This window comes from Myotis lucifugus, unplaced genomic scaffold, assembly GCF_000147115.1.
Source record: "Myotis lucifugus unplaced genomic scaffold, Myoluc2.0 scaffold_1204, whole genome shotgun sequence".
NCBI lineage: Eukaryota > Metazoa > Chordata > Mammalia > Chiroptera > Vespertilionidae > Myotis > Myotis lucifugus.
In genome coordinates this window covers 64,627-81,095 of record NW_005872252.1, presented here as the reverse complement: position 1 = coordinate 81,095, position 16,469 = coordinate 64,627, and the positions used below count along the sequence as shown (strand labels likewise).

General features: G+C 42.0%; 1 protein-coding gene across 1 annotated transcript; it reads left to right on the top strand.

Moving 5' to 3' along the window:
• The first annotated feature begins 34 nt into the window (after window positions 1-34).
• Window positions 35-8,271, top strand: LOC111824335 (ankyrin repeat domain-containing protein 26-like). The gene is made up of 2 exons (XM_023748214.1): window positions 35-471; window positions 8,224-8,271. The coding sequence occupies exons 1-2, from the start codon at window positions 79-81 to the stop codon at window positions 8,227-8,229; spliced, it is 399 nt and encodes a 132-aa protein (XP_023603982.1). The 5' UTR covers window positions 35-78; the 3' UTR covers window positions 8,230-8,271.
• Window positions 8,272-16,469: the final 8,198 nt, after the last annotated feature.

Here is a 16,469-nt window from a genome sequence, read left to right as displayed (position 1 = left end):
GTAGCTAAAAGTCTCCTTTGTGTTATTTAGGTTCCTGAAAGTTCTGAAAAAGAAGAACATCCATTGCATGAAAATTGCATGTTGTGGGATGAAAATGCCAAGCTGAGACTGGAAATAGACACAGCAAAAAATCAGAAGCAAGAAATGGAAAAAGAACATTTTGAGGACAATGCACTTCTCAAAGAAAAGCATGACCATCTTCAAAAGACAATAAGAGAAACAGTATTTCAACACAATGAGCAGCTTGAAGTTCTGAGAGTTGAGAATACTGTGCTAAACAGTAAACTGGAGAATGAACAACAAAACAGAGGAAGACTGGAAGCAGAAGTTGAATCATACCGGTCTAGACTGGCTACCGCTGTACAGGATCATGAGCATTGTCAGACATCAAAAGGAGACCTACAACTTGCTTCCCAGAGAGCAAGAGATGAAGGGTTTTCTGCAGGAAGGTCATTCTACAAACCAGTTGAAGTAAGTATATCTTTCATTTTTTCTCACTAGGAAATATTATGAAAGCATGGAAATGTTCAGATCATTGTAATATGTACATCCACAAATGACAACTAAAATAATTAATTCTAGATCCACTAATGGATATTTTTAAAATATTGATATAATTCACACATTGTATAAATTATATGATTCAATATTTTAAACATATTCAGAGAGTTGTGCATCTATCACCTCAGTCAATTATATAATATTTTTATCACTCCAGAAACAAACTCCACACCACTTAGCAGTAACTACCAGTTCCTTGCAAAAACCAGTCTCATTTCTGTCTCTATTGATTAGCTTATTCTGGATATTTCATATATATATGCAATATGCAATCACAGAAGTTATAGACCTTAATCTCATATTTTAAAGTGTGTCCACATTATGGAACATAACAATATTTTATTTCTTTCTTTTTATTGCCAAACAATACTTCATCATGTGGCTCTTTCACTTACCCATTTATCAATTGATGGAAATTTGTATTGTTTTCACTTTTTGGCTGTTAGTAATTCAACTATGAGTACTATTTGTACAAGTCATTGTGTGAACATAGGTTTTTCTCTTGTCATGGGATTTATTTTTTTAAATATACTTTATTGATTTTTTACAGAGAGGAAGGAAGAGGGATACAGAGTTAGAAACATCCATGAGAGAGAAACATCGATTCAGCTGCCTCTTGCACGCCCCCTATTGGGGATGTGCCTGCAACCCAGGCACATGCCCTTGACGGGAATCAAACCTGGGACATTTCAGTCTGCAGGCCGATGCTCTATCTGCTGAGACAAACCAGTCAGGGCGTTGTCATGGGATTTTTATCCTCTGAGATAACTGGGCTGATTTCAGCACCTCTCAGCCTTTACTCATGCTGTCCATTCTGTCTTTCAGTTTCTTTCCCTCCTGCCTCATCCTATATCTATTCGGACCTGGCTCCCAATCTCCCCTCTATGAAGCATTCTCTGTTTCAACTCTCACTGACCTCATTCATTTCTGCACTTGTCATCTCATTTGTGTGGAATGCTTTAGCCCTGAATTCCCCATTGTCTTAATTTTCTTCCCAAGATATAATCTTGTCTTTGTATGTGTTAATTTGTCTGTGGGGGATATTATTTGATACAAGTGTACCTATCTGTGTATACATTGAACACATTTGAGCTTACCTATTGTTAAGATACAACTAAATACTTTATATCACTGGCAGTCTTGGAATTCAAACCAAGATATTTGATCAACACAATGTTGAGGTAAAGAGTCTGCATTGGCAAGAAGAAGATAGCTCTAGCTTTCCCAAGCCTTCAAACAATATAGTTGAGATAACATGTGAAAAGAACTTCAGAAGACTTTTATTGGTCAGGTCTCTATGAAATAAGAATGTATTATTATTTTTAAAGGCAAATAATTGATAATCTGCCACTTGCAAAAATAATATTTGCATTATATAAGAAAAACAAGACAGAGAATGCTGGTCAACATCCTAAGGGTGAAGGTGCCCCCAAACTCAGAACACAACAGTAGTACACTCAAAGTGACGCCAGTAAGAATCAACATAAAGACAAGCTTAGCAATCTAAAAGGGTGATCCAGGTCACTCATGGTTTATGAGTGTGTGGTTGAGGATGTTGTTTATGAGGAGCAAGAAGGGAAAAGGAAAAGTACAGATGACCTCAGTAAAGGGGTCAAGGCTAGAAATGTTGATTAGGGATTCTGGTTTGAAGTGTTGAGATTGAAGTATCTCTGACAGAATTTTAAGAAGGGAATAGACTGCTTTCTGGAAGTCTGTTTCTATTTTGCTTGGTAGTTCAGTTTGTTCATTAAATTCCATATATGTGCAAAATCATATGGTACTTGTCTGCTGCTTGCGGTGGTGGTGTTTGGTGTAGGGATGGAACAAAAAGAGAAAAAATTAGAGAGAACTCATGTACATGGACAACAGATGATTTCCAGGTGTGTGATGGAGTTGGGTGGAGATGGAAAAGGCCATAGTGGGGATACATTGTGATGGAAAGAAAATAAAAAAGAAGTGAGGTAGAAAAGATATTAAAAATAAAATTGTGGACCAGGGCGATGAACCTATGGAGGGCCAATATAATATTCTATCTTCTTTTGTTTGTTAGAAATTTTACTAAAAGGTGAAAAAACACCCTAATGTCTTTGGTGACCACTGTCTCTAGCCACTGCTGGACTGGAGCTCCCCTAATTTATTCTTCAGAGTATTCCTCTTCTGTGTATGTCTGGGAGTTGATCCTATCAGCTTTCTGTCTTTAGGGATTCTTTGTTAGATGTTATTATCTTTCTGCCCTTTTGAAATTCCTCATAATTTCTGTTGTATTGATTATATACTTATTTTCTTATGCTAAGTACATAATCTCTAGCCCTTATCTTTAGCTTAAGTATTCAAAACAAAGGTCATCAAATTGTAAAACCAGGTATTGAGTTTCTTAAACTTGTTACATCTCCCTTCAACCTCAATGTAGTTCTAGTCTATGGCATTCAGTAGGGTGAAGAAAAATAAACATGCTACCACTTCTTTCCCCCCAAAACCAAGCAAAAATAAATAAATAAAAAAGCAATAGACAGAGTGGAAGACTGTACATCATGTTTACTGTTTTGAAATGAAGTGCAGTTGAAGGACTGGAGGGACAGTGTGTATATGATCACTGTTATCAGTCGCTGCTGAGAAGTAAAGCATTAAAGGACTAAAAGAAGATGACTCTCCAAAAAATTTTAGTGAAATTATAGAATTGAAAGTCAGCTTCTTATGTAAAAAAAAAGAAAGAAAGAAAGAAAAAAGATTGAGTGGTGAAAATATGAATATATGGGTGAGACCTTTGCATTAAAAAATGTTATATTTAATGGGTGGGGACAACAGGATGACAGAAAAAGCTACAAAAATCAAGTAAAAGTTATGATTTTATGTAACAGAGAAGACATTTTATTTAAAGAGGAAAGTGTTTAACAGAAAAGTAGAAAATGAAACCTATGGAAGAAAGATTACAGAGAATGAGATTCTACCTCATCCTAAAGTCAGATTACCACCATAAGGTAATGGGGACTGCATGGGAAGCTTTCAAAGATTACCTTAATAAGATGTGATTTAATTGAACCTGGAATATCTTGAACTATTGATGAAAATGTTTCTAGGGCATCTTTAGAAACTAAAAGGTCAATGTAGCCTTAAAAAGTATTTTAGCCCTTAGTAATTTATATATCAAAACCTCTGTTTTCACAAACTTTGGCAATTTAATTTCCATAAAGAAAGTGGTGAAAATGTAAAATCAATTTAAGCTGCTGTAAGAAGTCATTATTTTTTAAATCTGTCCTATTGGCATCAAGTTTATAAACTAGATTTTATAAACCTGTCTACTACCATTTATAAACTTGTGTACGCATGATATTCATGAATTCATTAGAAAAAAGAAGAGTCTCTAGATTTTTAAAAATAATTTTCAAAATAATTTTCTTTAATTTTTTTCAAAAAAGAAGAGTTAAAGAAATATATTGACTTAAATATATTTCTGCAGCAGAGGTTGCAGCAAGAAGTAAATGAAATTGGTGATTTAGAAACAGAGATTACTCGGTAAGATTTTAATATTTCAGAACATTTCTGCCATGAATTAAGATTTAACTGTCATTTTACTTTATTAAAAATAAAATAAAATTTATTTCCTCTGTAAATTTTTATAATTAAATTATCCTATTTAAAAACTTACTGGAGAAACACACACCACAATCTGAAACTGCTTTGAAGGACATGATATTGTACTTACTTTTTTATGATTTCTAAAACCATAATGAGGATGCCTTTTGCATATCCTGTCAACTGTTCTTTTCATGTCTACCTTGAATTTTTAATTCTGCAACATATCTGCTCTCTTTGGTGATATTCCCTTCTTCTCATAGTGTGCATCCCTTCTGCACTCAAATCTATCCTATCTAATAATAGACAAACATGGTAATTAACTGCAACTTCGCTACCCTTCCCATTGGCTAATCAGCGAGATATGCATATTAACTGCCAACCAAGATGGTGGCCAGCAGCCAGGCAGCTGAAGTGAACAGGAGGCTGGCTTGCTCCAGTGATGGAGGAAGCCAAGGTTCCCCACCTGCTGCTGCCGGCCTCTGAGCTGCACTCTAACCAACTATGTTGCAATTATAGAAGCTAAACAGAGCCCAGAAACCTGCTTTCAGCCAGCCGGTCCTCAGAGCTGGAGCTGTAACAGTGTTTCAATTATAAGCCAAACAAAAGCAGATACCTACTTTCAGCAGCCGAGGTCTCAGAGCTGGAGCCAAGCCTCAGAGCTAAAGCCATCCCTCAGTTCCAGTGACAGCCATAGAAGGCAAATAAATCCCAGAATCAAAAAAAAAAAGAAAAAAAGGAGAGGTTGGGAGCTTCAGTCACCCGCCAGCCTGAAAACCGCCCTCAGGCTCTCACCCAGACTGGCCAGGCACCCCAGTGGGGACCCCCACCCTGAAGGGGGTGTGACCAGCTGCAAACAGCCATCATCCCCTCATCCAGGCTGGCCAGGCACCCAAGCGGGACCCCCACCCTGATTCGGGACACCCTTCAGGGCAAACCAGCCTGCCCCCACCCATGCACCAGGCCTCTATCCTATATAGTAACAGGGTAATATGCAAACTGACCCTAACAGCAGAAGGACTGGGACTGGTCACTGTGACACATACTGACCACCAGGGAGCAGATGCTTAGTGCAGGAGCTTCCCTCTGGTGGTCAGGGTGCTCTCACATGGGAGGAGCTCTGCTCAGACACAAGCCAGGCTGATGGCTGCCAGTACAGCGGTGGTGGTGGGAGCCTCTCCTGCCTCCTCAGCAGTGCTAAGGATGTCCAACTACAGCTTAAGTCTGCTCCCGCTGGCAAGTGGACATCCCCCGAGGGCTGCCAGGCTGCCAGAGTGATGTCTGATTGCCATCTTAGGCCCAATCCCCCGGGGAGCGGGCCTAAGCCAGCAGGTGGTCATCCCTGAGGGTCCCAGACTGCGAGAGGGCACAGGCCAGGCTGAGGGACTCCTGCTCCCCCACCCTTGAGTGCACAAATTTTTGTGCACCGGGCCTCTAGTCCTATCTAATAATAGACAAGCATGGTAATTAACGATTCCTCCAACATGCTTCCCATTGGCTAAATTGGGTGATATGCAAATTAACTGCCAACCAAGATGGCGGTTAACCGCCAACAAAGATGGCGGCTAATTTGCATACTACAGGCTTGCGGGACAGCACCATCCTGCCTGTCCCGCTGCCATCCAGGCCTGCTATCTGCGACCCGGGTGGCAAGCAGAGCGTATGGGACCCGACCCAGGGCTGGCCAGTGGGACCACAGTGATCTGCCACTGGACACGCCCACAAATGTATGGGACCCGACCCAGGGCTGGCCAGCGGGACCACAGTGATCTGCCACTGGACACGCCCACAAATGGCCCGCGCTGGGATCCGTGGCTGGCAGGTGCTAATGCACTGATCAGCCACCAGCAGCGCCCACAAACAGCCTTCCCGTGGGATCCCAGGTTGGCAGGTGCTAATGCACCAATCAGCCACCGGCTGCACCCAACAACAGCCCTCCCGTGGGTATCCCGGTTTGGCGGGTGCTAATCCACCAATCTGCCAATGGCCATGCCTAGAAACGGCCCTCCCGTGGGGATCCTGGGTTGGTGGGTGCTAATGCACGGATCTGCCAACATGCACACCCGGACTGCCTTTGCTCTGCGCAAACTATGCAACTGGGAGAGGGGAGTGGGGCCCCTGTGAGCAGGGCAGGAACTGCCCAGGGTTTGCGTCAGGCAGCCCAGAGCGGTGTGCGAACTATTGCTACCGGTAGTTGCTTGCTCATTCACTTACTTGCTCATTCATTCACTCATTCACTTGCTCATTCATTCAGTCATTCACTCACTCAGCAAACCCTCTCAGGTCCCTGGTACCAGGGCAGGCACTGAAGTTGAAGCAGGATAAGAAGAGCTATGTTCTCAAGATGTTAGGCAGCCAGGAGAGGGGCGCCAGGCAGGGCGGGAACTTCAGGCAGCCGGGAGTGGGAGTGGGGCCAGAACTTCTGCCCTGTTGCCATGGCAACACAGCAGAAATTCCTGAGCTGCTTGCTCATTCGTTTACTCACTCATTCATTCACTCATTCACTCACTCATTGTTCACTCACTCAGCAAACCTCTCAGGTCCTTGGCACCAGGACAGGCACCGAAATTTGAAGCAGGATAAGACAGAGCTATGTCCTCAAGATGTTAGTAATTCAGTAGGCAAAGCAGGCACATGAACGAGGCAGATGTATGCACAGATGCAGTGTACTGGGTTTGGTGAGGGCTGTAACTAACGCTGACTTTGTTCTCTTGATAAAATGGGGCCTCGGGAGCCAGGCCACCCCAAGCCTGTAGGCCTGTGCCTAGCCAGGAGTGTCCAGGGTCCCGGAACATGACAGAGGATGCAGGTCGGGCTGAGGGGTCTGGCCCCAGCCCTCACCCTCACCCCCGAATGCACAAATTTTTGTGTACCGGGCTACTAATGTATATATAAGTGACTGTTACTACCGGTTGACTGAACAACTGGTCCACTGGTTGATATGATACCCACTGACCACCAAGGGGCAGATGCTCAATGCAGGAGCTGCCCCCTGGTGGTCAGTGCACTCCCAAGGCCAACCTCCCGCAGCTGGCCTACCTCCCACAGTCCCTCCCCTTGGCCGGCCAGCCCCGATTGGCCCCAATTGGGACTGGGCAAGATGGCCAAAATCAGCCTCAATCACTGGCCAGGCCGAGTGATGCCACCTGTGCACGAATTCATGCACTGTGCCTCTAGTAATTTAATAACTAAAACCTATCTGTGTCACTGTTTAACAATGCCAATAATTATCTTGATTTGGCCTATGCTTTCTCTTTTTTTAGTTATAAAAGAGATCACACATACAAAATGTTTGTATGATTTAAAGAAGAAGCTGGGTAATCCTGTGTTTATCACTCATAGAAACACAATGGCATTTTTCCTATGTCTGGGGAGCCCCCACATGGCTTCCTTTCTGTTTATTGGCTGAATTCTTAAGTTTGTTCTTTGATTCTCTCAGTATGTTTCCTCTCACTTTACTGTCTTTATATTATAACCCTTTCACTTTCTTAACATTGTGCTAGCAAAGATCTTTTCTTAAAACAGTCTTGAAGAGACTGTTACACATTATCTCTCTGATTTCCCTTCTTCTAAACCCTTGCCTCTTTCTGCTTTCCCCTTCCACTCAGACTTCAAAGATTCTTCTTTCCTGATTCTCCTATTTTGAATGATCTCCTTGATGTTGGTACTTTTCTTCCTTCTTGTAGACTATTGTCAGTAAGTACCAAAAGGTATTTTTGTGTCTTTCCAAAACATTCACATGTAATTGTGTTTTCTTTTTCACCTTGGATACTGATTTCTGGTTTCTAGTTGATATTTAATAATAGATTAATGTTTTATATTAACATAGTCAAATGAATATAAGGACTCTATATAGTTACAATATTAACTATATACCCATATCACATATGTCATGGCTTTTTTCATTTTATTTACAGAAGATTATAATTTAGCTAGTATGCTTTCAGAAAATATTAGATTAGAACAAATGAGAGCATCATAATTTATAGATTTGTTTATTTTATATGATTTTATAAACATAATATCTGTTTAATAACTAAATATTTAATCTTAAAGAATTTGACATATTTGTTTTGTACATTTCTTCAGACTTAAAAAACTCCTAAAAGTTGCAAAACAGAAATTACATCAATGTGATAATGAAGAGCTTAGTTTCCCTGGAGATTCAAAACCAGGTCCAGCTGACATGGAAATTCAGTCTAAAAAGCCAAAACAGAAGGTAATTTTAAATTAGTTTTGGGACCCAAAATTCACCTAATTTGGGGAAATAGATATCATTCAATGCTTTAAGTAGTGAAATATAGATTTTTCTGTTAATTTTATAGACTTGTATCAGTGAAAAAGACAGCTTTTTCTTTATCACTTTTGTATAAAAAGGGCCTACTGTTAACTCTCTATGTCAGTGGTTCTCAACCTGTGGGTCACGACCCCTTTGGCGGTCGAACGACTCTTACACAGGGTTCGCCTGAGACCATTCTGCATATCAGATATTTACTTTACGATTCATAACAGTAGCAACATTACAGTTATGAAGTAGCAATGAAAATAATTTTATGGTTGGGTCACAACATGAGGAACTGTATTTAAAGGGCCAGAGGCTTGAGAACCACTGCTCTATGTCTTGAACCCTGGCACCAGCACCAAGTCCAAAAAACTTTTGGTGGCAGCTTTACTGAGTCATAATGAACATACCATGCAGTTCACTCATTTAGAGTTCAGTGCCTTTGTCTGTGTTCACAGAGTTACACAGTCATCATCACAGTCAGTTTGGGGACATTTTCATCCCCCTAAAAAGTAGCCCTGTGCCCTTTACCAACCACCCTGTGCCAGCTTCCACTTCCCCGCTCTTCCTGGCCCTCAGGAACCACTACTGTCCTCTCAGTGTCTCTAGATTTGTCTGTTCTGCACATTACATATCAGTGGAATCACACAGTAGCTGCTCCTTTGTGACTGCCTTTTTTATTTAGCATAATGTTTTCAAGGTACATCTCTTTTGTAGCACGTATTACCAGTACTTCATTCCTGTTTATTGCTGAATAACATTTCATTGCATGACGCGACCACATTTCTTAAAATCTATTCATCATTTGATGAACCTTTGGGTTACTTCCACTTTTTAGTGTTGTTACTAATACTGCTTTGAACATTCATGTCCAACTTTTTATGTGAACATATTGTTTTCATTCTCTTGGGAATATAATTATAAATGGAATTGCTTGATCAGATCTTTAACCTTTTGAGAAACTGCCTGATTGTTTTCCACAGTGGCTGCACCATTTGTATTTAATTGACGGTGCATGAGGGTTCCAATTTCTCCACATTCTTGCCAACACTTGTCATCGCTTTTTTTTTTATTGCGGCCATCCTAGTGGGTGTGAAGTGGCATCTTATTATTGGTTTTGATTTACAATTTTCTAATGACTAGTGATATTCACCATCTTTTGACATGTATATATTCTTTGAAAAACTATTCAATTCCTTTGCCCATTTTTTAATTGGATTTTTTTTATTATTGAATTGTAAGAGTTCTTTAAATGTCCTACATACAAATCCCTTATTAGATAAAGGATTTTCAAATATTTCTTCCATTCAGTAGCTCACCTTTTCAGTTTCCTGATAGTGCCTTTCAAAGCACAGACGGTTTTGATTTTGATGAAGTCCAGTTAATCTATTTTTGTCTTTTGGTTTCACATATAAACTTGAAGTAAGGCAGAGGAGACATTGTATTTAAACGATGCCAAATCCACTCATGAAGATATACACCTATGTTTTCTTCTTAAGTCTTTTATAGTTTTAGCTTTTACATTTTAAGTTAACTTTTATGTATGGTCTGAGGTAGAGGTCAAATTTTATTCATTTGCATGTGGATATCCAGCTGTCCCTGGACAATTTGTTAAAAAGACTATTCATATCTGATTTAATTGTTTGGCACCCTTGTCAAAAAGCAGTTGGCCACAAGTTGGGTTTAGGTTTGGTTTCTCCCTTCTACTTCACTGATGAATAAGTCTGTCCTTATGCCAGTACCAAATCAAATTTTATGAGTAACTTTCCCAGTCATCTTGCATAGTACCAGCTGTTTTATGTAATAAAAAAAAGTCAGTGTAGTGGCATGTTTTTACCTCTACTTTCATGGAGATTTCTTGTTTCTTGATAAAGCTTATGGCCAGCTTATGATTTGCTGACTCTGTGACATGATGGGAAAGTAGGCTTAACACCCATTCCTTTTTGTCTGCATTTAAACCTTCAGCCTCTAACCCAGTGCCTCCCACTTCACTTCCATTTCCATGAAATCCTAGTAACAGGATCTGCTGACTTAGCCATTTCTTTCATTGTGTTTAACTCATAATTCATAGACTTGCCAGTAGCTTTCACCACCTGGGGAGGAGAAGATTAAAATCTGGACTGTCACCTTTCCTCTTTAGAAATGCCTGACTTTGAAATTTCAAATTTTATTTTATTTTTAAATATCTACACTAATAAAAGAGAAACATAGTAATTAGTGTACGACCTCTACCCTTCCCATTGGCTAATCAGCATATCCTTATGCAAATTAACTGTCAGCCAAGATGGCGGCCAGCAGCCATGCACTGAAGCAAACAGGGAGGCTTGCTTGCTCCAGTGATGGCAGACTGCAATGTTCCCCGCCTGACTTGCCGGCCACTCAGTTGCAAATCTAAGCAACTATGTTGCAAATATAGAATCTAAACAAAACCCCAGAAACCGGCTTTCAGTTAGCTTGGCTTCAGCCAGCCAGACCACAACATTGTATCAAATACAGAAGGAAAAACAAAGGTCAGAAACTGGCTTTCAGCATCGAGGACTCAGAGCTAAAGCTGGCCCAGAATAGAAAAAAAAATAAGAAAAAAAAGGAGCAGTTGGGAGCTTCAGTCACCCGCCAGCCTGAAAACAGCCCTCAGCCCCTCAGCCAGACTGGCCAGGCACCCAGTGGGGACCCCCACCCTGATCCAGGACACCCTTCAGGGCAAACCTGCTGGCCCCGAAAGGGTAATATGCCTCCTGGGACCGGATCAGCAGAGTACCGAGGATCCAGGCCCCGGGATCAACATGACAGGGGGCAGCGCCAAAACCCCTGATCGCCCTGTGGCTCTGTGACAGGGGGCGGGGCCACAACCTCCATATCTGACCTGCTCTGTTCATGACAGGGGAAGGCGCCCCAAACCCCTGATCAGCCCTGCTCTGTGCCTGACAGTGGGGAGCTCCCCAAACCACTGATCGCCCTGCGGCTCTGTGTGTGACAGGGTGCAGCGCCCCAACCCCCCGCCCCGCCCATTGGCCCTGCTCTGTGTGTGACAGGGTAGAGCCATACACTCCCCATCAGCCCCGCCTTGAGTGTGACAGTGGCGGTGCCCCAAACCCCTGATCGGCCCTGCTCTGTGGGTGATAGAGGATGGCACCCCAACCCCGCTTCATGGGCCTTGCTCTGTGTGTAACGGGGTAGAGCCATAACCTCCCCATCGGCCCTGCCCTGAGTGTGACAGGGTGCAGCGCCCCAACCCCCTGAACCGCCCTGCTCTGTGACAGGGGGCGGTGCCCCAGCTCCCCTATTGGTCCTACTCTGTGCGTGACAGGGGGGAGCTCCTCAACCGCCTAATCGGCCATGCTCTGTGCATGAAAGGGGGGAGTTCCTCAACCCCCTGATCAGCCCTGCTCTGTGCGTGACAGGGGGGAGCTCCCCAACCCCCTGATCGACCCTGCTCTGTGAGTGACAGGGGGCAGCGCCCCAACCCCCTGATCGGCCCTGCTCTGTGCGTGACAGGGGGTGGCTCCGTAACTTCTCCATCGACCCTGCCTTGAGTGTGACAGGGGGCAGTGCCCCAACCCCCCAATCGGCCCTATCCTGAGCATGACTGAGGGTGGCATCGCAACCTCCCAATCCGCCCTGCTCTGTGCATGACGGGGCAGAGCCTCAACTCCCCAATCGGCCCTGCTCTGAGCCTGACCACCCGGGAGCATGCCTAAATCAGCAGGTCGTTATCTACCGAGGGGTCCCAGACTGTGAGAGGACACAGGCCAGGCTGAGGGACACCCACTTCCCCCGGAGTGCACTGAGGGACACCCACTTCCCCCGGAGTATATATATATATATATATATATATATATATATATATATATATATTAATTTTATTGGGGTTCATGGCATTAGAAAAGCCACCTCACCACTTGTTTTTAGAGAGGAAGGGGGGAGAGAGAGAGGGAGAGAGAGAGAGGGAGAGAGACATCAGTGATGAGAATCATTGATGGGCTGTCTCCTAAATGCCCCCTTCTGGGGATTGAGCCCACAACCCAGGAATGTGCCCTTACCTGAATGGAACCCATGACCCTTCAGTCTGCAGGCTGTGCTCTATCTACTTACCCAAACCAGCGAGGGCTGAAATCTCAAATTTAAAGCCAATTTGTTTCCTATGGAGAAACACTGTGGTATAACATAGAAGCAGGCTTGAAGTAAGCTAGAGAAATTGTATTTAAATGGTGCCAAAAGGCATTGCTGTTGTTTTGCCCCTGAGATTTAAAATGATTTCATAATCCTCTCTGTTTCCTCACTGAGGAAAGGAAAGCTTAGTCCTGACCTTGGAGTGCTTCTCTGTGGCCCTTGGCTATTCCCTCTGAGACTTTGCTCTGTCCTTTTCATAAGAAATGGCCTGTGCTTGCAGCTCTTTTTGCAGCCTGCGTCCTCCCTGTGGAACATCTAAGGCCCAGAGGCCCTTTTGATTGTGTACTGTCTCGGTCTCCCTTCAGGAGGCCAAGCTAGCATTCTCTGAGGAACTTTGAGTGTCTGTCCAGTTAATTTTATTGGGGTCCATGGCATCAGAAAAGCCACCTCACCACTTGTTTTCAGATCAGCTCTTCACCTGGGCTTCCTGGAGGTGATATAGAACAGTGCCGTTAAAATTCTTACATTCTGAAAATCCTTTGAGGCACCACGTAAATGTTTCTACGGTCTTAAGAGTTTATGAGTTTTGACTTCATCCTTCGAACATGTTTTCTGGACACCCTGGATTTGATGTTAGCCCAGAAGCCATTTCTTTATTTTAGGATTATTTGACAATTGGACATGTGGGAGAAGGTATAAACAAGAAATCAATATTTTAACCCGGTAAATGGGGTCCTTTTATATTTATTTGTCTATTTTTAGCTTATGTTTCTCATCGATTTCACTTTCAGCTGCTTCCTAGTGAGAATCCTTTCAGTGTCATTGTGTTCACTTGCCCAGAAGCCCTTGCTGTCAGCCTCCTCAGGGGCCATCAGGCCTCCACTCACCCTTTCTTGGAGGCCCTTTTGGTTTTCATTCTCACTCTTCTCTACATTATGTCCAGTTCCACCTGCCGCCTGTTCAGAGGTGCTCCCATATGTGTGTGTTTCCTTTTTAGTGTCAGCACTCTATTTATAATGTCAGTATCTGTGCCAGTTACTTATTGCTGCTCAGTAACCACCTCCAAACCTGGTGTCTTAAAGCAGCATTTACTTGTTCACAAATCTGCAGTGAGGCCAGCTCTTTTCTTTTCCACTTGCCATCAGCTAGGATGACTTGAAGCTGGGAAGTGGAATCATCTCTAAAGGCTTGGTCATTCACGGGTTTCTCAGGTGCAGCGGGCTTTTGGCTGGGGCGTTCGCTGGGACAGTCTCAGCTGGACACCTGTGTGAGGATGACCATGTGGCTTGGGCTGCTTCGTTCTTCACAACATGGTGGCTGGGTTCCCAGGGTGAGCTTCCCTGGGGAGAGAGTCCGATGGCACCCAGACATAGCAGTCACACAGCAGTCACCATATCCTATTCACCAGAACCCAGGTAGCACTGAGGCCAGTACCTATTTCCTGGACAAGTGCCAGAGAATCTGGAGACGTGCTTCAAAAACTGGACATCCGTCACCTTGTCTTACCAAATAATCATTGTATCTGAAGGAAAGTAGTTCTTCCCAAGTCATGATCACTGACATTCCAGCAAGTTTGTTGTTGTTGTTGATGATGTTGTTTTGTTTACTGTGTTTCCTTAGTTTGTGGGAAGTAACAGAGAATTTCAAGATAGCACTATTGGATTAAGCCCCATCCTCATTTTTTTTATTATAAAAAATGTAGGGCTCATCTCGCTAAACTTTTACAGTGAGAGATATAATTTCTCAGTAACTTGGGGAATCATTTCTTTTTGGAATGCAATTCAAATTAGCATCAAACTTCACAGTTCAATAAAAGACATATGACATTAGAGTCTATATTTATAAGATTAATTAGTCTCATTTCCAAAGTCTTATTTTGTGAGGCATTTTTTGACTCAGTCCTGAATATCTGAATACCATATCCCTAAAACTTTTGTGTAAGATTATGAAGTGTTAAGATGGGGGAAGAGATATGAGACTTTCTATTCAGGAGCAATGCATAGTCATTTTGTGGAGGAAAGACATGAAACAGTCATAGAAAAAAAAGTATAAAATCAAGGGCAGAAGAGATGTTGTGTGGCAAAGATGACAACAGTAAATACATTTTTGTGACTCCTGGTTGTTTTAACTTTATCTTGATTCTGAACAATTGAAGGTTTCACATTCTAAGACCCTACCAGAGTATAGGTAACATTTTATTGCCACTGAATTCATTTCAAAATTTCATACTGGTGTCCACACCTTCATAACCAAACTATATTCTTTTATTCATGCAGAATGATGAGCTTATAGCAAAACTGCAACCATCATCTTCAAAATGTATACGTCTGGATGAGGAAAAGACACCTCAACAGGAGTTATCAATGGAAGCACTTCTAAAGCGACGTGAAGAACTAAAGGATAGAGTAAAGAAGGCAAAACAAGAAGCAGTAAACCTCAGAAATATAGAAAAGAATATGGTAGAAATCTGTGAATTAGAAGACTACAAAAAAAGCTTGAAGAAAGAGCAATACGGGATGTAGCAGACAAAGTAGAAAAAGTCAATTCACTTTTACAGGTTAATTTTTTTTATTTATTGTGCTTTAATTCATTTCACTGCAAATTACCTTTTCGATAAATACAGTATTTTTGCCTCTCCTTTACTCCCTTTAATAGCAATTTATTTTGTAGATTTCTGGAAGGAAGGTGGCATTTGTTTTTCCTTTTCACTATTTTAGTTTCCAACATTATCACTAAATTGATCTTTCCAAATGATCCTTCATTTCAGTTTTAAGACCAGTTGATGTAAAATAAGACTATTAGGAAGAAAAGGTAAAAAACGTGATTTCAAAATTGTACCATACTCTTGAATTAAGTTATATTTTTTAACTTTTAATATCTTATACTGATATATTATTCTTTGAATTATCAGATTACATGAGTACTAATAGAAGAATGATAAACTTTATAACTCAGATTTAATTCAGTGGACATTGATGATAACTATTTTAAATTTCAGCTTTTTTCACACTTAAAGCTGATCTCTGAGTTGATGACTAAAACTAAAGAAAACAAATATAAGTGTTCAGCTTATAATTACTTTAAGAATGTATCCTTTTTATTTGTTGTAGAGACAAAGAGCATCTCAAGAAACGTCAGAGCAGATGATAAATGATCAGGCTTCAACAAGTCACTTGGAACTCAGAAATAAAGAATTGGAATCAGAAATCTCTAAAGTGCAAACTTCTCAAGATGATATCGAAAGAGAATTGAAAAAATATGTGCGACTCTACCAAGAAGAATTGGAAGGCAGAAAGTTACTGGAAAATCAGCTAACTGAGTAAGTCAAATGCAGAATCAGAGAAAATAAATTTAATTCATTAATTAGCCTCTAAACTTTAAACATAGTTACTATTGGGCCAGGTTCATAGATTAGTAGGGCGTGAAAGCCAACTAGGTCGTTTAACTTTGGAAGATGTTAGTAAATAAACTTACCTTTCAAATGTCCCTCTAAGATGGTTTCATCTCTCCCCCTTTTTTGCTTTTACCTGCCTTTATTTTCCCCACTTAATATTTCCATGTAGTTATCTGGGTCTACTACTAGTCTTTAAGCTGAGTGTCTTGAAGCTCTAAAATTTAAACAGCGATATTATTATAAACTAGTGGCCCAGTGCACGAAATTAGTGCACGGGGAGGAGGGGTTATCCCTCAGCCCAGCCTGCACCCTCTCCAATCTGGGAACCCATTGGGGGATGTCCGACTGCCAGTTTAGGCTTGATCCCTGTGGGAAATCCCGACAGGGATCGGGCCTAAATGGGCAGTCAGATAACCCTCTCGCAATCTGGGACCGCTGGCTCCTAACTGCTCACCTGCCTGCCTGACTGATAGCCCCTAACCACTCTGTCTGCCGGCCTGCTCGACCTCAGCTGTCCCCCCACCAGCCTGATAACCCCAACTGCCCTCC